The 18,938-nt window shown below is 40.5% G+C and overlaps 2 protein-coding genes across 4 annotated transcripts in view; both read right to left on the reverse strand.

Annotated features, from left to right (window-relative positions):
• Positions 1-1,989: 1,989 nt before the first annotated feature.
• On the reverse strand, positions 1,990-4,481 carry sst2 (somatostatin 2). The gene is made up of 2 exons (NM_131727.2): positions 4,305-4,481; positions 1,990-2,352 (listed from the first exon to the last, which is right to left on the reverse strand). Exons 1-2 carry the CDS (start codon positions 4,437-4,439, stop codon positions 2,164-2,166), a joined length of 324 nt encoding a protein of 107 aa, NP_571802.1. The 5' UTR covers positions 4,440-4,481; the 3' UTR covers positions 1,990-2,163.
• Positions 4,482-6,765: 2,284 nt separating this feature from the next.
• The window catches only part of nyap2b (neuronal tyrosine-phosphorylated phosphoinositide-3-kinase adaptor 2b), a 64,206-nt gene continuing 52,033 nt past the window's right edge, over positions 6,766-18,938 (reverse strand). For all 3 annotated transcript variants that reach the window (XM_073922818.1, XM_009297225.4, XM_003197820.6), the window contains 3 exons: positions 16,295-17,362; positions 16,016-16,113; positions 6,766-12,065 (listed from right to left, as the gene is read on the reverse strand). In XM_073922818.1, the coding sequence (XP_073778919.1) occupies positions 11,835-12,065; positions 16,016-16,113; positions 16,295-17,362 (1,397 nt within the window). In that variant the 3' untranslated portion in view covers positions 6,766-11,834. The remainder of the gene's footprint in view (positions 12,066-16,015; positions 16,114-16,294; positions 17,363-18,938) is intronic.

Genomic DNA, 18,938 nt, shown 5'->3' on the forward strand with positions numbered 1-18,938 from the left:
TTCTGATGGTGAACTGCAGATGTGAATAAGCGGCGGAAGAAAGTAGTTCCTAATGCAAAAGGGTTTCTAGACTCTCTGCGTTTGATTTCCTTTTTTATATACACAATTATGCTGTCGAACTGTTGTTTAAACGCAATATCACACTCTTAGTAGTGCTATATGGCTGTATATCGTCACTGCCCTGCTGAAAAATCCAGCTTAAACCAGCCTAGGCTGGTTGGTTGGTTTTAGGTGGTTGACCATCTTGGTTTTAGAAGGGTTTTGGCCACTTCCAGGCTGGTTTCCAGCCATTTCCAGCCTGGTCTTAGCTGGTCATGCTGGAAAGTGACCAGCTAAAACCATCTAAAACAAGCTTGACCGTTCTGGTTTTGGCTGGGCTCCCAGCCTGGCTAGGCTGATCAAGCTGGTTTTATCTTGTGATCGCCCGGCCTGTCCAGCTAAAACCAGGCTGGAAATCGCTGGAAACCAGCCTGGAACTCGGGGGCGCGACGTGTTTGAGGACCGGGAGGGAGACGCGTGATTACCGGGAGATTATCACTCAATTGCGGCCATCCAGGAGTTTCCGTGCGCTTGCGGGAGACTACCCTAACTTCCGGAAGGCTTGGGATGTCTGTTGAATGACCTCCCGCCCTACTCATAATTCTCTCTTCATAAAGCCGTATGCATATATGACATATTCATAAAACACTGATATAACCGGGCTTGGATCGTTTGATTTCTCACTACAATCGATCCGCTCCAGGGTTCGTTTCACCTCATTCAAGCGATCTCGGAGCGATTGTTTTGGCGTGGATCTGAGCGCGATTGGTGGTTTCACATATGCCAAACCAACCGCGCTAACTGGACAAACAAGACAGGTTCCGAAACAAAAGTGTAGGTGTGAAAGCACCCTAAGGCCTTCGGCCAGTGGCCTCGTGTCAATGCACGCCACCCACCAGTGCCAATATACAGCCACATCGCACTGCTACTCATGTTTTATATATATATATATATGTCCAGATGATGTGGCAGGAATATGAAGTCTCCTGGCTGCACTGTTTAAAATCCATTAATTGAGAGGTTCCATATTAATAATAATATTAAAATCATTAATAAATTTCATTCATTCTTAATTTTTTTATTTTATTTACAGTTACACATTGCATTATGTGACCTTTGCATTGTCACATTATCGTGTTTGTTAGTATGATTTCACAAAGTTGGACCTGTTTTTGAATTAACGTATATGCTGATCTTGAAATCCAGTCAGCCAATCAGAACTAGGGATAAGTTTCCAGTGTATGTTAAGTTTAGGTTTACAGTTAGGGTTATGCACTTCTACATGATTGTTACCACTGGCTTGATACTTAAACCACACAGATATGAACTAAACTAAACTTCAACTTTGAAATCTGGACTTTACTAGAACTATGTTACGCTGCTTTGGCACGATCTACATTGTGAAAAGCGCTATTTAAATAAACATGAGTTTAATTGAATCTGATTTTGGGAATAATTTACAGTTAGGATTGGGTTCAGGGGTGGGGATTAGGAAAGGATTACATTTTTGAACAACAATGGCATAGATGCTAATCCAGGATCGCATCATGTTAGACAAAACCACACGCACTATGAAGGGTGATCTCTGCTCCGTCGACTATTAATGTCCAAAATTCAAGTCTACAGTTTGACAAAGTGACCTTTATTGATATTTTAGTAGTTTGAAACCATAAAATGTCAATAAAATTAACTTCTTTAAACATCAAAAGTTGAAAAGAAAAGATCAAGAGACGTCAAAAAATGGCAAGCTTCTCTAAATTATGTGCGAAACTTTGCATCACATTTAGCATTAGCATAATCGCTAAATTCTGGAGCAGCAAGAGCTGTCTGTTTTACTATTCATTATAGTTCATGGAAATTTAACTTTGTAGTCTGTGAAAGTCAGGGAATTTGACCTTTGGGTTTAAATAAGCCCAGCAGCAAATAAAATAACACACGCTGACTTTTTTATGCTGTATTCAGTTTATTGCAAGCAATCAATGCTTCAAAGCAAAATAATACTGAGACTGTGGAAAACTCTTCACAGATAATGTCTAAAATTACTCAAAAGACAGCAAATGACGAGTGTTGGATTCAGGAAAAGGAAAGACTAAATGATGGCCAGCATGTTGGTAACTTCGAGTTTTAGCATGCCGTTCTGGATTTCCAGAAGTAGTTTTTGCAGCCGGTCTTCCTCTCTTCTTTAGTATCTCTTCTCATAAGCTCCAGTCCACTGTGTAGCGATCCCAGAGATGAGCTGTCAGGCTGGAAAACTGCCGGATCCGAGTTACTGAGCAGCCACTCCAGCTCAGAAAGCGAGTATCTCTCTGGTATCTGCGGGAAATAAAGCAGAGATTCAGGTTAGAAGATTAAAAAAAGACTTAATTATGACTGTAGATGAACAAATAGGCAGTCAAAATGTGAAGTTTGAGAAAACATAAGCGATCAGTTCTTTCACTGTTGTTTTTACTGAACTGTACCGTAAAAATGTCCTATGTTGTGAACGGAGTACTGAAAAATCACACTCAAGTAAATGTACCATTACTTACCCAAAACAATGCAGAGCAGGTAAAGTAAAAAAAAAGTTGTAAATGTTAGTCAAAATATGAGTAAAACGTAGCACTTTTAACAGTATTCATGAGTAGTGAGTATGGCGCTGTGAAAGGTTGATGTGTTTACATGCAATATGTGCATGTGTGTGAAAACGTAAAATTCTGTCGTCATTAAGTGATTGTTTAAGGCCATTTCAGTCATCATACAGTAAACATACGCCATCTTCTCATCTTTGAGAAGCAGTCAGTCTCTCAATCATTGCGTGTAACGATGTTGCGTCTTGAGATTGTTCTGTATGTGCGATTTGATTGGACAGGAATCGCAGAACTGATTATTCCACTTTAGCCAATCACCAAAGACAATTAAAAATAGTGACTGCAGGCAGTATAGGGTATATGCAGAGCTAGTGCTGTTCCCATGCTGATGCACTTCCGGTGAGCTGTTATTGTGAACTTTTTCTCATTTTATACGGTTCCTTATACAGCGTCGATGTTGTAATGTCATTAAAATACATTCAGTTAAATAAACTTTAGCATTTATTTAGTTGCTCAAGCGTAAAACGAGACAAAAAGCTGTTTACTCGCACGCGCCCGTCAGAATCGGCAGGCTAACGCAGAAGCTCCATTGAATATACTGGGGTAAAATAAATGCTCATATTATAAGGACACGGCGGGGGAAATGTAATTTAATGTAGTGCTTCTTGTACAATCTGACACCCACTTTAAATCGGATATCACTCAGCTAGTGGAGATCGCTCATTTTTAAAGAAAACAGACCTTAAACGCACCGGATTTTGCATTGGCATTCAATTCGCCAGAAGTGCTTAACCCAGGTTACTGGCAAATTAAAAGTCCTATTAGCACGCTTCGGCATATACCCCATTGCCAAATATATCTGACTTTTTCCAGCCCAAAACCAGTCTAAAGACCGGTCAGACGCGCAAAAGACGGCCCTAAATATTAGATTAATATTTTATTCAATTTTAATGAATTTAAATCGAAATTAGTTACTTTAACTGCCATAAGTTTCATCTCAGAAAAAAAGGTTTCACTGGGGTGGTACCTTTTCATTCATTCATTCATTTTCCTGTCAGCTTAGTCCCTTTATTAATTGGGGGTCGCCACAGCGGAATGAACCGCCAACTTATCCAACAAGTTTTTACGCAGTGGATGCCCTTCCAGCCGCAACCCATCTCTGGGAAACATCCACACACACACTATGGACAATTTAGCCTACCCAATTCACCTGTACCGCATGTCTTTGGACTGTGGGGGAAACCGGAGCACCCAGAGAAAACCCACACGAATGCAGGGAGAACATGCAAACTCCACACAGAAACGCCAACTGTGCTGAGGCTCGAACCAGCGACCTTCTTGCTGTGAGACGACAGCTCTACCTACTGCGCCACTGCTTCGCCCTGGTACCATTTCAAAATTTACAAATTTGCTTAATGATATATTAATAATAAATAAATTGAATAATAAATAATGACCTTAAAATGGTTGTAAAAAATTAAAAACTGCTTTTATTCTAGCCAAAAATAAAAGAAATCAGACTTTATCCAGAATAAAAAAAAACCTTTTAGGAAATACTGTGAAACTTTTCTTGTCAAACATCATTTGGGAAATATTTGAAAGGAGTTCACAGGAGAGCTAATCGCTTTGACTTCAATATTCATTCTTGTCATGCTTGACAGTGAAAACGCAACAAGAGACGGTGTATTATCATCTTACCTCTTCATCCGCAGAAGTGCCGCGAGACGCCTGTAGTGCAGAGTTCAGGAGCATATGCGATCGTCCACATATGATGCCCGCCATCATGGCCAGACAGAGAAGAGTTGCTGTCAGGTGGAGTTGCGAGGAGGCCATTTCTGCTGCTTCTTTAACTCAGAACTCTGCTCCCTAAGTGTCTCTTTCTACTCCTCTGAATGGTATTTTATAGTGGCACCTCCACGGGTGGAAAAGAAACGAGTTACGCATTGAGATGTTGACATATTAATAAATTCCAGCTGGCAAATGTAGCTTCCATTACATCTCATTTCCCATCTTTAGAGAGGTCAAACGATGGTGTCTACTCATAAAGAGCTTCCATTTTAAGCGGGAACCCCAATAAAGCACTTATTGCATTGATTTGTTGCTAGAGTGACCTTCCTGCTGTTGCTTCTGGGCCGTAAATTTTTGTTGGTCATCAATGGTGAATGGATGTTACCTGGAAACAAATCAAAGTAAAGAAACGTTCTCTGAATTTGCTGGAAAATGTTAATGAAACTTTATTATTATTATCTTCAAGTGATTTTTCTGCCTGCACTGAAAAAAATTATTCAGAGATGATTCCTTGGATTTACTCAAATTTTTTTACGTTAAGTGGTTGTAAACAATTTATTTGTGTTGAATTTAAACAAACAAATTAAGTTGAACATTATTCAATTTAATTTGATTGTTTAAATTCAACACAAATAAATTGTTTGCAACCGTTCTGCATGCAACACTTTAGTTGAATGTATTTTCCACTAGGTGAAATATATGAATGGTAAGCATTACTATAAGAAAACAATCAAACATTATTTTAAATACACTGTAAATAGAGTGATATGATGAAAGTCATGACAACAAAACAGAGTTCCAATGGATAATTTCTGGAATATCTGGATATTTTAAAAGGTCTATTCCAGACATTTTAAGTCTGGTGTGTTTCTACAACCCTAAATCAGAAAGAGTTGGGACAGTATGAAAAATGCAAATAAAAAAAGAAAGTAGTGATTTACAAATTTACCTTGACTTGTATTTCATTGCAGACAATATGAGCACAAAATATTTCATGTTCTGTCTAGTCAACTTAATTTCATTACAGTTGAAGTCAGAATTATTAGCCTCCCTGAATTATTAGCGCCCCTGTTTATTTTTTTCACCAATTTCTGTTTAATGGAGGGAAGATTGTTTCAGCACATTTCTAAGCATAATAGTTTTAATAAGTCATCTCTAATAACTAATTTATTTTATCTTTTTCATGATGACAGTAAATAATATTTTACTAGATATTTTTCAACACACTTCTATACAGCTTAAAGTGAAATTTAAAGTCTTAACTAGGTTATTAAGGTTATCTAGGCAGGTTAGGGTAATTAGGCAAGCTATTGTATAACAATGGTTTGTTTTGTAGATTATTGAAAAAAAAATTTGCTTAAAAAGGTAATAATTTTGTCCCAAAAATGTTTTTAAAAAATTAATAACTGGTTTTAATCTAGCCGAAATAAAACAAATAAGACTTTCTCCAGTAGAAAAAATATTATCAGACATACTGTGAAAATTTCTTTCCTCTGTTAAACATAATTTGGGAAATATTTAAAAAAATAAAATAAAATAAAAAGGGGGCTAATAATTCTGACTTCAACTGTAAATATACTAGGGATGGCTGACGTGAAACTGAGGTATCACAGTATCGAGATCCTGAAGGGAAAGTGTTTCGAAACACTGCACCGAAGCATGATCCGAAACACCCAAGTCACGTGACTAAAGTGTTTCGAAACACCTGGTCACGTGACTAAATCGATTCAAAGCATCGTTCAGTTTAGAAGCGGCCTGGGGAATATGCATTTGACTGCCAGGGTCAGAAAAACCTATAGCCTAGAGGACTGTGCGAGTGTACGCTGTTACTGTGCTTCAAATATCTTTTGGGTTCGAATCCCGATTTGTACAAATACTCCGAAATCATGGTTTTAGGTATTTTAATCATGTTTGTGGGATCTCGACACTGTCGAAATGTCAGTTTCACGTCTGCCATCCCTACCAGCTCATTAGCATAGACAGTGTGAAGCAACTGTCCGCCATTAGAGTTTTCACAATGTATCTGCTGAAAATAACATCAGCAACTAAAAGGCATTATAAAAAAGTTATTAAAAAATTATTTATGGGCTATTTTGAATGTTCAAGGGACATCAGAGACTTTTTTTTACATCTTGTACAAAGGACCTTAATAGATCTACTAAATCAAATAGTGATGCAAAGTAATAAATGATTATTTATTTCTCATTATTTACTTATACATCCAATTATGGCTAGTCATTCTTACATAAATTAGCATATATTAATTCTAGTCATGACAGCTGGCTATAGCATCATGGCCCACAGATTGAAAACAACATAATGAAGGTTTTAGACTTATTATTTTAGAGCTAATGCAAGAAACAAGACCACAGACGTTTGAGGTTTATATTTATTCATTTATTCATCTTGAAAAGTCTCTTAATTGTGACAATCAGCATACTTTTGTTCGAACATTACTGTACAGATAAAGAGAACACTCAATAAGTGCAATAAGACGAAGGACATAGAGGCTTTCTACCTGTCACAGTGCACATTTTTACATAGAAGAGATTGTACATTGTTACATTTCCAAACTCGCACCCTCTGGCCCCAAGAAAGTGAAGTTCGAAACAATCATCCTTTATTGTTGAATCTGTAGCTTGGAACACATACAATCAAACAGGCTACAACGTCCCAGAACCTGCGGGGTTTTCGAGACTCTATATACCAAGTGCTGTCTCAGTAATTTGTTAAATTCCAGCTACTCGACCTCTCTGACCACTAGAAGGGAATAATAAAACAGAACGTCTCATGTTGGATCTCGATTTCACCTGTTTAAATGTTTGATTTCTGCCCCGTTTCAAAACAGCTGTAGGCAAACCAACGCATTACACCTTTACACCTGATTTTTGCGACCTCTCACCTAAGCTATGTTTCCATGTAAAGATGCGTATTATGTGCAAAACTAGTCAAAGAGAACAAATTTGTGGCTTCATACTGCCGCCAAATATAAAAAGAAAACGTTTGCAGTAGGAGAAGCCACCTTTTTTCTTTTATATTAGATTTCTTTTTGGGTCTGAAGACGAAAAACGAAATGCAATTAACTCGCTTTTGGAGGTATGCGACATATGAACCACGTTGATGATGGACTTTGGCTGAGGGATTTCAGTATGACCAAAGCAACATTTCAGATGTTTTCCAATGTGGTTGGTCTGCTGGACTGTCTATTAATGCAGTGTTTCCCAACTCTGTCCCTAAAGGCACACCACCAGTACACATTTTCAACCTCTTCCTAATTAAACACACCTGAATCAACTCAGCAGAACATTAGAAGAGACTCCAAAACCTGGGTCAGATAAGGGAGACGAGCAAAATATGTACTGTTGTTGTGCCTTCAGGAACAGGGTCGGGAAACACTTGATTAATGCTGTCCCATTGCGGCCATTTTTGCAAGTGTATGTGTCTGTGGACTGCAAGACGTAGGCATAACATGAAGCGGTGTACTTAGAAGTTGGTCGGAGAGGCGTAACTTGTAGTTATCGAGATCCTATCGAACCATGCGAGTTGTTGTTGGCAAGATGGTGGAAATACTTTCCAGAGAACATTTTCACCAAATGTCATGAGTTTTCTTCAAATTTATCCACAACCAAATCATACCATGCAGCTCGCTGACTTCTTCATCCGTTTTGTGATGACTGTTAGCCTACTTGGCGTCGTCCCCTGTGGTTGCAAATTACAGTACAATAGCGAGCGGGTCAAGTACCAATGCCTCCACAACTCACGTCTGTACCTGAATAATTGTGATGGTTGGGTTTTGGGTTGGGGAAAGCGTAGATGTTAATAACTATGATGGTTGGGTTAAGGATTGAGATAGGTGTAGATATTATTAAACATGATTGTTAGGTCTAGGTTTGGGGAAGGTGTAGACGTTAATAACTGATGGTTGGGTTTAGGTTTAGGAAAGGTGTAGACGTTAATAACTGTGATTGTTGGGTTACGTGTTGGGGAAGGTGTGGACGTTAATAACTGTGATGATTGGGTTAAGGATTGGGGTAGGTGTAGACATTAATAAACATGATTGTTGGGTTAAGGTTTGTGGAAGGTGTAGACATTATTAAATTTGCTGGTTGGGTTTAGGGTTGGGGAAGGTGTAGATGTTAATAACGATGATGGTTGGGTTTAGGATTGGGGAAGGTGTAGACGTTAATAACGATGATGGTTGGGTTTATACAGCGCCATCTTGCCAACAAAATAGTTTTGACATGTGGGTCTCCATAACTTCAAGTTACACCTTTAACTTACTACAAGTTACACCCCTGTCTTTCAGTCTGCAATTGACAGACAGACCCTATCCTCATCTAATCTGTTAAATCAACATAACATTACTTTTTTTGATGCGCATGCTGGAATTTATACGACAAACATGTTTCCATTGTAGTTTTTTCACATTTTTTCTTATCGGATAAAACGGTTGTCCTACTCAAGTGTTTTTCTGCGCATCTTGTTTTTCCATGAAGCAATTTTTAATGCGATATTCCTAAATGTGCATTAAAATGCGTGGATAGAAACATAGCTGTGACCCAGTTACAGTGAGCACCGGTCTCAAAGGTAACACATTTTGTACAGGCATCGGTTTCAAACATGACTGTCAAAAAAAAAAAATTTGACTCAACCTAAAATTTTAAGGCAACTTGCTGCACAGCTTTTTTTGAGTTGACTCAAATACAGTGGTCCCTCGTTAATCACTAGAGTTAGGTTCTAAAATAGCCCGCAATAGGTGAAATCTGCGAAGTAGTCCACTTTATTGTTTACTATTATTATAGATGTTTTAAGGCTGTAAAACTCCTTACTAAACTATTTTCTCAGACTGGCTTTAACATTTTCACATTTTTCTCTCTTGTTTAAACATTTGCATAACGCCTACCTTCCTTTAATTATTATAATAAGAATTCTTTGCATTTGTATATCACTTTTCTGGACACTCACTTCACACATTTTTGGAGGAAATCTCCTCATCCACCCCCACTGCACTGCTAATCCAGATTAAACCAGCCTTGGCTTTAGCTGGTCGACCAGGCTGGTTTTAGAGGGGTTTTGGCCACTTCCAGGCTGGTTTCCAGCCATTTCCAGCCTGGTCTTAGCTGGTCAGGCTGGAAAATGACCAGCTAAAACCAGCCTGACCAGCCTGGTTTAAGCTGGACATAGCTGGTTTTGGCTGGGTTCCCAGCCTGCTAGGCTGGTCAAGCTGGTTTTAGCTGGTCATCTCCCAGCATAACCAGCTAAGACCAGGCTGGAAATGGCTGGAAACCAGCCTGGAAGTGGCCAAAACCCCTCTAAAACCAGCCTAGTTGACCAGCTAAAACCAGCCAACCAGCCTAGGCTGGTTTAAGCTGGATTTTTCAGCAGGGTTTGCAGCAACACCAGGGTGATGTGACGGCAGCCATATTGCGCCAAACTGCACACCACACACCAGCTGATTGGTGGAGAGTGATGAAGGCAATTATGATATGGGGATGGTTAGGAGGCCATGATGGACAAAGGCCAGTGTGCAAATTTGGCCAGTATGTCAGCGTAAAAGATTGCCCGCTCTTTTTCAAAGGACATCTTGGGGTTTTTAACGACTCACTTAGCAGTATATGGAGTCTCCATCAATATACTGGGGCATTAGGTTGAACACCTTCTGCTAGCCTCACTAACACCACTTTCGGCAGCAACCTAGCGTTCCCATGTAGTCTCCCATCCAGGTGCTTATCAGGCACAGCCCTGCTTTACTTCAGTGGGAAACCACTGCAGAGAGCTAGCTCCCGGCTATGCATGTCCAGAACACCAACTTTTTGTGCGATGGTTAGCATCTTCCTCTGCCTTTTGGATGCTACCATCAGTGCCTTTGACGGTGCACAATGTTTTATTGATATTATGGGGTTTGTTGGGAAAAAAACTTGCAAGTATACAGTACAGCACTTAAGAGTCACACTGCTAGTGATCAAAGATTTACTGAACGCATTCTGTTTGGTACAGAAGACACGACACGGAGGAGTTTGATTGACTATGATCTACAGCCAGTCAGGAGGCAGAACATGATGCACTGGAAAATAAACATCTCAAGTTGCACTCAAAATCCGCAAAACTGCAAGACCGTGAAAGTGAACCGCGTTATGGCGAGGGACCACTGTACTGCACTTGACTCGAGTCAACTCAAAAAGCTCTGCGGCAAGTTGCCTCACAATTTTAAGTTGAGTCAATTGGTTTATACAGTGAAGGGGGGAATTTAAGTTGTTTGGCAATGCAGATTGATTGCATTGGTTGTGCAAATGATTGACCACTGATTGAGGTTGAGGTAGAGGGATAATGTAGGTATCCAGTCACGTGGTAGAGGATTGTAGAGTTGTAGCTCTCTCGTGTTGTACAGTCTCTTTCTTTGACTTGACCTGGCTATTAGGCCATGGCTACTATATACTTACAATAGCTGAGGGCTATCGGTCATTGGTTTATGTTGCTAATACAAATATTTGCGTCTGCCTGAACTCTTTAATCGATCTAACCCAATAACTTATCATAAATAATGGCACAGTCATTCTATACAAGACCACTGCTCAAAAAGAATTCGCATTTCACAACTGTCCATGTACATGATTAATACTGAGATGCAAAAAATACAACTTTAATATTTCCGATTGTCATTAATCTCTGGGTAACCATCCTTGATGTGCACTTTGGAGGATTTCCACTGGCACTGGCCAGCTATTGCCACAGACCCAAAGAGGAGAAGTTCGCCCCTCGGTTTTACACGTGAGAACATCCCTTAAAGTAGACGTGTTCTGTATCATACAGTAAAAAAAAAAACTGTTACCCTTATTCTATGTGCATTGACCTGACCTTAGAGTAAGTCGTGTTCTCTGAAACCTACCACTTACTGTAAATGACTACAGAAACTAAAGAAGAATGTGGTTAATAGCAATGAGATCCTTTAAGAAGGACTTTCATCTGTTCTTAACATTAGACATTCAATTAAAGTATCCAATAATATGCGGAAAGGCAGCAGATGAGTAAGCTAGCCCTGGTCAAATCGTCATAACATCCAATGTTAAATTAGACTTCATTCAGTGTGGTAAAATATGACAAAAAAGGCAAGTCAAAGCTACTGATGAAAAGGTACTGTGCTGTGATGTTTAAAAAAAAAACGAAATAAATTAAAGGTAGAAAAACAGCAATTGCATTGGACTAACCCTACATAATCTTTACAAAGATATTTCATTTCATTTAGAAAATATCTATAGATGCTAGGTCATAGAGTCACATTGAGTATAAAAATATTAGCTATCAACAATGATATGAAAACCCATAAACTGCAACCTCTGAAATATTGCTATTATAACCCCACACACTCGTCTTCTGGAGGAAGCACACTCGACTCTGCCTGATAATAAAAGGCAAAGCGTGGTCCCGAAGCACTCTCGAGAGTCAAATAGCTGTGTCCCAGAAGACTGTGGTCTGAGTGGGGTATGGAGGGGGGCTGTACTTCTTCAGGCCGTTTGTTTTCTTCCAGCTGGGCATGATAGGCAGGCTCTCTTTCTTGCATGGACTGCAGTCAGGAAGTCGCTGACGGGAGCGTATCTCTCGACAGAGGCGTTGTTTCTTTTCTATCATCTCCAGCATTGTGCTATCGCCGCATAACCATGGCATGGGGGGCATCTGTTGGACACAATGAGAAGATGGGCTGTCAGTTCTGTGTAATTTTGGAGTAGAGACACAACAAACAAACCAACGGCAAAGAGCTAGCACAGTTAGAAAACGAACTGTGGTGCTGCATTGCTTGAGTCAGAGAGAAAAGTTCCATTAAAACACACTGGACGACCGTTTCCAGGTGATTCTACTATTACAAAACTTCCTGTGTGATAGTAGTAGACTAATGGTGATTATTGTGTTCTAATTAGCAAGGAGGGTAAGTGTTTTTTGGCTCATTGTTTACTTTGCAAAGTTGCAAACCTTTATAATGTAATGTGTATTTATATAACGCATTTATTGTGTATGGCCATACACCCAAAGCACTTCGCAATCATGAGGGGGGTCTCTCCACACCACCACCAGTGTGCAGCATCCACTTGGATGATGCGACCGCAGCCAAAGGACAACGGCGGCAGTGCACTCACCACACACCAGCTATAGGGGAAGTGGATAGACAATGATAGAGCCAATTCGGTGGATGGGGATGATTGGGATGGTTGAGGGCCAATGGAGGGAGTTTGGCCAGGACACCATGGTTTCACCCCTACTCTTCACGAGAAGTACCATGGGATTTCTTTTCCAGGTTCTGCAGGTTGCAATGTCCCGAATTGTGCTTGCCAATCTTAAACCAATAGTAATGGAGTGTTTTGGTAGAAAATGGAATTTCCTAAACCAGTGCAGAGCCCGGGGGACCAGAGTGAGTGCTCCGACTTGGCCACCCCTGGTCCGTGCTATGGGATTTTTAATGACCACAGAGAGTCAGGACCTCATCTCATCTGAAAGACGGCGCCCACAGATATATAGTATAGTGTCCTCTTCCCTAGACTGGGGCACACAGACCACAGGTTAAGCGCCCACTGCTGGCCTCACTAAAATCACTTCCAAAAGCAACCTAGTTTTCCAATGAGGTCTCCCATCCAGGTACTGACCGGGTTCATCCCTGCTTAGCTTCATTGAGTGGGTCTTAGGCTGCAGGGTGATATGGCTGTGGCTTTATAATAGATGTCTTTCTGGCATTCGGGGACAACCTGTTAGAGGTGTGAACTTATACAGGTCTCACGGTTCGGTTCGGTTACGATTATCATGCCTTCGATTCGGTTTAATTCGCTTGGTGCATCACAGTGCATTGACGATGCTTTCCATATACAGTATTATGTTTTAGGGGGGAGGCTATAACATGCTGTCTGTATAAACACACAGACACACAGCACCACACTGTCTCTGATTCAAACACATACACAAACATAGACAGCACCAAACAAACAAACAAACACACACACTTAAGCCCTCGCAACAGGAAGAGCTCGCGCTTAGCAGAACAGAAAAACGAAAAAAAAACGACAAAAAGAAGCACTTTTCCGACGGTCCCTTACTGAGAGCTCCTCTCAGCGCGAGCTCTCCTGGCTAAACACATATTGCGAGGGCTTGAACGGAGCAGTGCTCGTAATGTCGAGCGAAAAAAAAGAAAGACAGCTGTGAAACATAACCAGCTTTGTCTTTTTGTAGGAAACACACTTTAGATCTTTTTAGGGTAAGAGGTTTTTGAGTTATTGCTGTCTATAACTGAATGTGTGTCAGGAATATCGAAAACAAAACCAACTGAACCGCGCTCATTTCTGGCGCCTCCCTGGATATACAGCGCCCGTAGCATTTGCCTATGGTGCCTATGGCCCTGAGTTGGCTGTGTTGTAAATATTCGCACTCACCTCCCTCGCAACAGAGTGCATAGGAGATAAAGGACGTCAGTACATAATAACCGGTTATGATTATTACTAAACCGAAACCGAATTGTCCGCGTCTGCATCGCGGTGCACCGAAGAAACAATTAATTTTGACACCCCTACAACCTGTGCTGTTCAACTGTTCAACAACTGCTACAGTTTTCACCCACTCTCAAAAGATGGTTAATAAATAAAAGAATACGGCTTAAGAAAGTAAACTCCTTTCATTTTGTTGACAAGAAGCCAACACAGGGAAAACCTGTACCTAATTCTCTTACTTAGTTACTAGAAAAGAGATGTTGCCAGCGGGCACTGTTAATTCACTCTTTTAGGTTTGTTAAAGTTCTGTTTCCCACATATGTCCAGTTACAAATGGCACACTTCGGACATGGGGATATCCTCAGAATCGAAACTTCGATGGCATCATGTATAGTGAAGACCTTATGGTGAGCTCACACTGCTCAATTAATCCCTGATATTTTCTCGCCAACAATCGCAGACAAAAGCCCGAAATCTGAGGTAAATTGGTGCTCATTCACACGAGCAACAGTCACACATCGATCAGAGAGAATCGCTGACTTGCCGCAGATGCCTGTGAAATATTTGGCATGCTAAATATCTTGACCCTGTCGGCATTCAAAACCATGCTGTGTGAATGAGTGTGAGGGTACACTGAAGTCATATTTTGGGACAAACTCAATTATCACACTGGAAATAAGCAGGGATGTGGCCATCTCTTCACCTCTGTTCATCAAGCGTGAACACACGGACATTGGAGCATTTGAAACCAGCATCTATCAGCTGATCCGTCAGTGGATCTTTCATACATCTGCTCACAGACAGATCAGACGTGGCTTTCGAACACTCTAATGTACACGAGAGATGACCTTCAGAGCCATTCAGTCATATCTGTCGAACACGTGACCACAATTGGCAATCAGCTGTGTTTAAGACAGCCTTCAAATGTTAGCAGGAAGTTTATACATTTCTACTCGAAAGCTATAGTCGACTGCTGTATTATAAATTGTAATGAGATTAATTCTGTCTTCTCTGACTGCTCCCAACTGTTGTCTGATTGGTCTTTTGCAAGGACTTCTTGGTTTTAGGTTTTATGCTCTGAAGAAAAAAAAATGACAAATGACATACCTTAAGAACTTGTAAGCTCAGTGAGCATGTACAATTTAAGGCCACAAGACTGAAAGTCCACATGAAGTGTGCCTTTTGAGTCATGAGCTGTGTCCGAAATCTCATACTTCCACACAGTACGTTAAAGTACGTATGTGAGTATGTCCGAATTCATAGAATTCGAAAATCAGTATGTGAGAAGTATGTGGATGACCTACTACTTCCGGTGAGATTCTGAAGTGTGCATCAGATGGACGCTATGCTATCCCATGATGCACCGTGAGAGAATTCATAAATGGGAATGAATCGACAAAACTAACGTGGGTAGGTCACATGATCATGACAAAATGACGGATGTAGTACATCCGAGTTCCAGTCATACTTCTGAAATTCATACCGTATAGAATGCACTTTTCTTACAGCCGAGTAGTTCATTCAAATTCAAATGCAGTACCTATTGAATACTAGGCAAGGTTGGATGCAGCTAGTTAGCAAGATTGGTTCTCTTTTGCTAATAATACACAGGGGAACTTTTTGGGCTATGTTGCCAGGCAATTCTACAAAGCGATGTTGCTTGGTTACTTTTCTATTAAAAATGGGAAAGAATGTTGTATCTGTAACCCATAGCCCTAGTTAGTCTCACCTGGTTGCCCATTTATGGCATCATTTCCCAAAGTTGCCCAGCAACTTTGTACTGTCAAGTACCCATTCGTTTACTTAAAACCAGAAGATATTCCCACTTTTCATACAAGGACTCATGGGGGCAATGGAAACCTGGTTAATGGCCAACTAGCATAGATGCTATTTCTTTTTAGCCTAAACCTTTCCATTACTGGGGGTGTGTTTCCATTACTCGATTGTGCTTAAAAGTACAACTACTTTGAGGTTGCACTGCCATCACCAATTTGAGATGTAGACTCAGCTGAAAAACAAGACAAGTTGTCTCTATGAATGGCTCTAAAGCCAACCAGGACTCTAAACCACCTGACAACATCCAGCAGATTACCATTGTTTTGGTATGCCCCGTGCTTTACAGCTACACAAATAAAAGTTCAGCAATAAGGACAGTACCTGCTGGACATCAGGAGGCTGTCTTTGAGGTGTGCCTTTTGGTGATGATGCTACTGGTGTCGAGGAAGGCCGTCCTTCCTTTAGAACCATCTTCAGGTCTGCAAGAAAAGTTTCAACAGAACAAAATCAGACATATGACAAAGATCACAAACATGCATATCTGTGGTGTTCCAGAACTGATCAAGCTGATTTAGTTTTGTTATTGCTGTTTTAGCTCATTTATGATAAATCCCTGTAATTGTATTTTCGCCTGGGCTTTTAAACAAATTCTGTTCTTACCCGAGTTTCCCAGCACATTATTTGGACTCATGGAGGATCTTCCAGCAGACCAACTTGAAGCCACCATGGCTGAAGATCCAGACCTTTTGTCCTGTGCTTTGGGTGATTCTGTGCTACAGTTGCTTCTATCTTTTGGATCACTTGTGCGTACTCCTTTATCTTTGCATTCTCGCCTGACATCATTGCCATTGCTGATCCTTTCCTTGCTCCCCCACCAGCTCTCTGCACTGTGGTTGCTTTTCTCCTTGTCCTGAACAGATTCTGTGCTATGCTTGGAACCTTCTTTACTGTTTCGCCGACTCTCCAAGCCTGTTCTGCCCAGGTCCTTATTTTCATGTCTGGGAGGAAGTTCTATCCCATAGCAAGCTTTCTCTCTGCTGTCCCGCCTGGTCTCTAGACCATTTCTTAGCAGTTCCTTACTATCTTGTCTGGCCAAGAGTTCTGGTCCTATACAGCCTCTGTCTTTACTGTCCCGTCTGATGATCGGATCTGTGCCGTTGCTGCTCCTGTCTTTGCTGTCCCATCTTGTGATCGGTTCTGCACCATTGCAGCTCCTATCTTTACTATCCCGTCTTGTGATCGGTTCTGCACCGTTGCAGCTCCTGTCTTTACTGTCCCGTCTTATGATCGGTTCTGCACCATTGCTGCTCCTGTCTTTGCTGTCCCGTCTAGTGGTCAATTCTGCACCGCTGCAGCTCCTGTCTTTGCTATCCCTTCTGATGATGGGTTCTGCACTGTTACAGCCTCTGTCTTTGCTATCCCGTCGAGGCAGTGCCTCAGTGCTACAGCCTCGATCTTGGCTCTCTTGCCGAGGAGGCAACTCTGGTCCATTACAACCTCTGTCCTTGCTGTCTCTTCTGGCTAACGGATCAGTAGTGTTGAAGCCACAGTCCCTGCAGTCATGCCGAGATGAGGCTTCAGTGCCATTTGGTTCTTTGTCTTTGCCCTCCCGGCGATGAGAGGACTTGCTGCTACGGTCTTTATCTCGCTTGGATTCCTTGCTGTGATGGCTTCTCTCCTTGTGCTCTCGTTTGGACTCAGAACTGTGACTCTTTCCCTTGGATTCATCTATAAGAGTGAAACATTAAAAAGACTTTCAGTTAACTCCCCACTGAAAAATCCTCGTCACCAACATAAAGTAGGTTTTGCTTGCTGAGACAAACATGCAATGCTGGTCCCTAGAATTAGAACTTAGGATTTTCATCTGTCTGTTCACAAGTTCATTCATTCATTCTTTTTCCTTCGGCTTAATTCAGTGGCTTCCAATTCCAGTCCTTGGGCCCCCCTGCCCTGCACATTTTGTATGTCTCTTTTATTTAAAACACAAGGATCAGTTCATGGATCTCTCTGATGATCTGAATCAGGTATATTAAGTAGGGGGGTGGGCGTTGGGGTCCGAGGACCGGAATTGAGAATCACTGCCTTAGTCCCTTATTTATCAGGGGTCGCCACAGTGGAATGAACCATCAACTATTCCGGCATATGTTTTACACAGGGGATGCCCTTCAAGCCACAACCCAGTATTGGGAAACACCCATAACGCCCTGTTCACAAGTTGACAATGCTAAATCCTGGTCCGAATGTAGTCTAAAATGTTTTAAGTTAAATTAATTAAGACATTAATTTTAAAGATTTTTTTGTTTGTTTGTTTTAATCTTTCACATTTGAATCTAGCCAATAACATAGATCCTAGTTTAAAAAAGAAAAAAAATCTTTAGTGTAGCTCAAATATGTGTAGTATACAAATTATGTGATATTACTTCTCAATATAAGATAGAAAATCAATAAAAGCTTATGCAAGCACCTGCCTACAGACCTTCCCTCATCTGAAAAGTGGACAAAAGAGAAAGACTGAAACACCTGGTGCAAACGTAAATGTGTGTTCCCATAAACTTGTTATAATTTAATCAGCAAAAAAAAGGATCATGTAAATAGGACCTATTCTGGTCCACAAGCAAGACCATGAGCTCTGACCAGCAAAACCAGTCTAGACCAGCATAACAAATTAGATGTTTTTTCTTTCATTGCAGTACTGGCACTCGGTCACTAGATGTCCCTTTAACACTTATTCACTGATTCAGTGGTTTGTCCCTCTGTTCCTGCTTTGACTGTGGTGTGTGTATTCAGCAGTTGTGACAGATGTCTTACACAGCAACAGATTTATACACAGAAGGGCTGCACATTATGTGTCTTTGTATCTGTAATTAAGAATCAAGAGACAGTATCATTTATTTATGTCTAAAATATGTCTTAATTTTGTCTCTTGTCTATACAATTACTCCATGTCCCAGTATTTTGATAAAACATTCTCTAAAATATCTCCTTTTTGATTTATGCATCAAAACTCAATTAATTTATGTATAAAAAACACATCTTTCGTTTGTTCCAAACTATACTCCCACATATATGATATATAGTAATATATGCAAAATACATGTGACATATAAGTTCATATTTGGACCATATATGTCAAAATATTGCAAAAAATGGCCCTTTACATGTAATTTTTGTTCAACCATTGGAATATGTAGCTACATATATGTTCAAATATATTACCTCTAATTGTTAGTGTTCTTATGGGGCATATATGAATATATCTGTATATGTATAATTATATCTCAAATATTTTAACATATTTATAAAT

The sequence above is a fragment of the Danio rerio genome, chromosome 2 (genome assembly GCF_049306965.1).
Source record: "Danio rerio strain Tuebingen ecotype United States chromosome 2, GRCz12tu, whole genome shotgun sequence".
Classification (NCBI taxonomy): Eukaryota; Metazoa; Chordata; class Actinopteri; order Cypriniformes; family Danionidae; genus Danio; species Danio rerio.

Excerpts from the sequence above, each read along its gene's own strand:
- sst2 (NM_131727.2), bottom strand. The coding sequence starts at position 4,439 with ATGGCCTCCTCGCAACTCCACCTGACAGCAACTCTTCTCTGTCTGGCC. Across the intron at positions 2,353-4,304 it reads GCACTTCTGCGGATGAAGAG|ATACCAGAGAGATACTCGCT; the intron begins GTAAGATGATAA and ends TATTTCCCGCAG.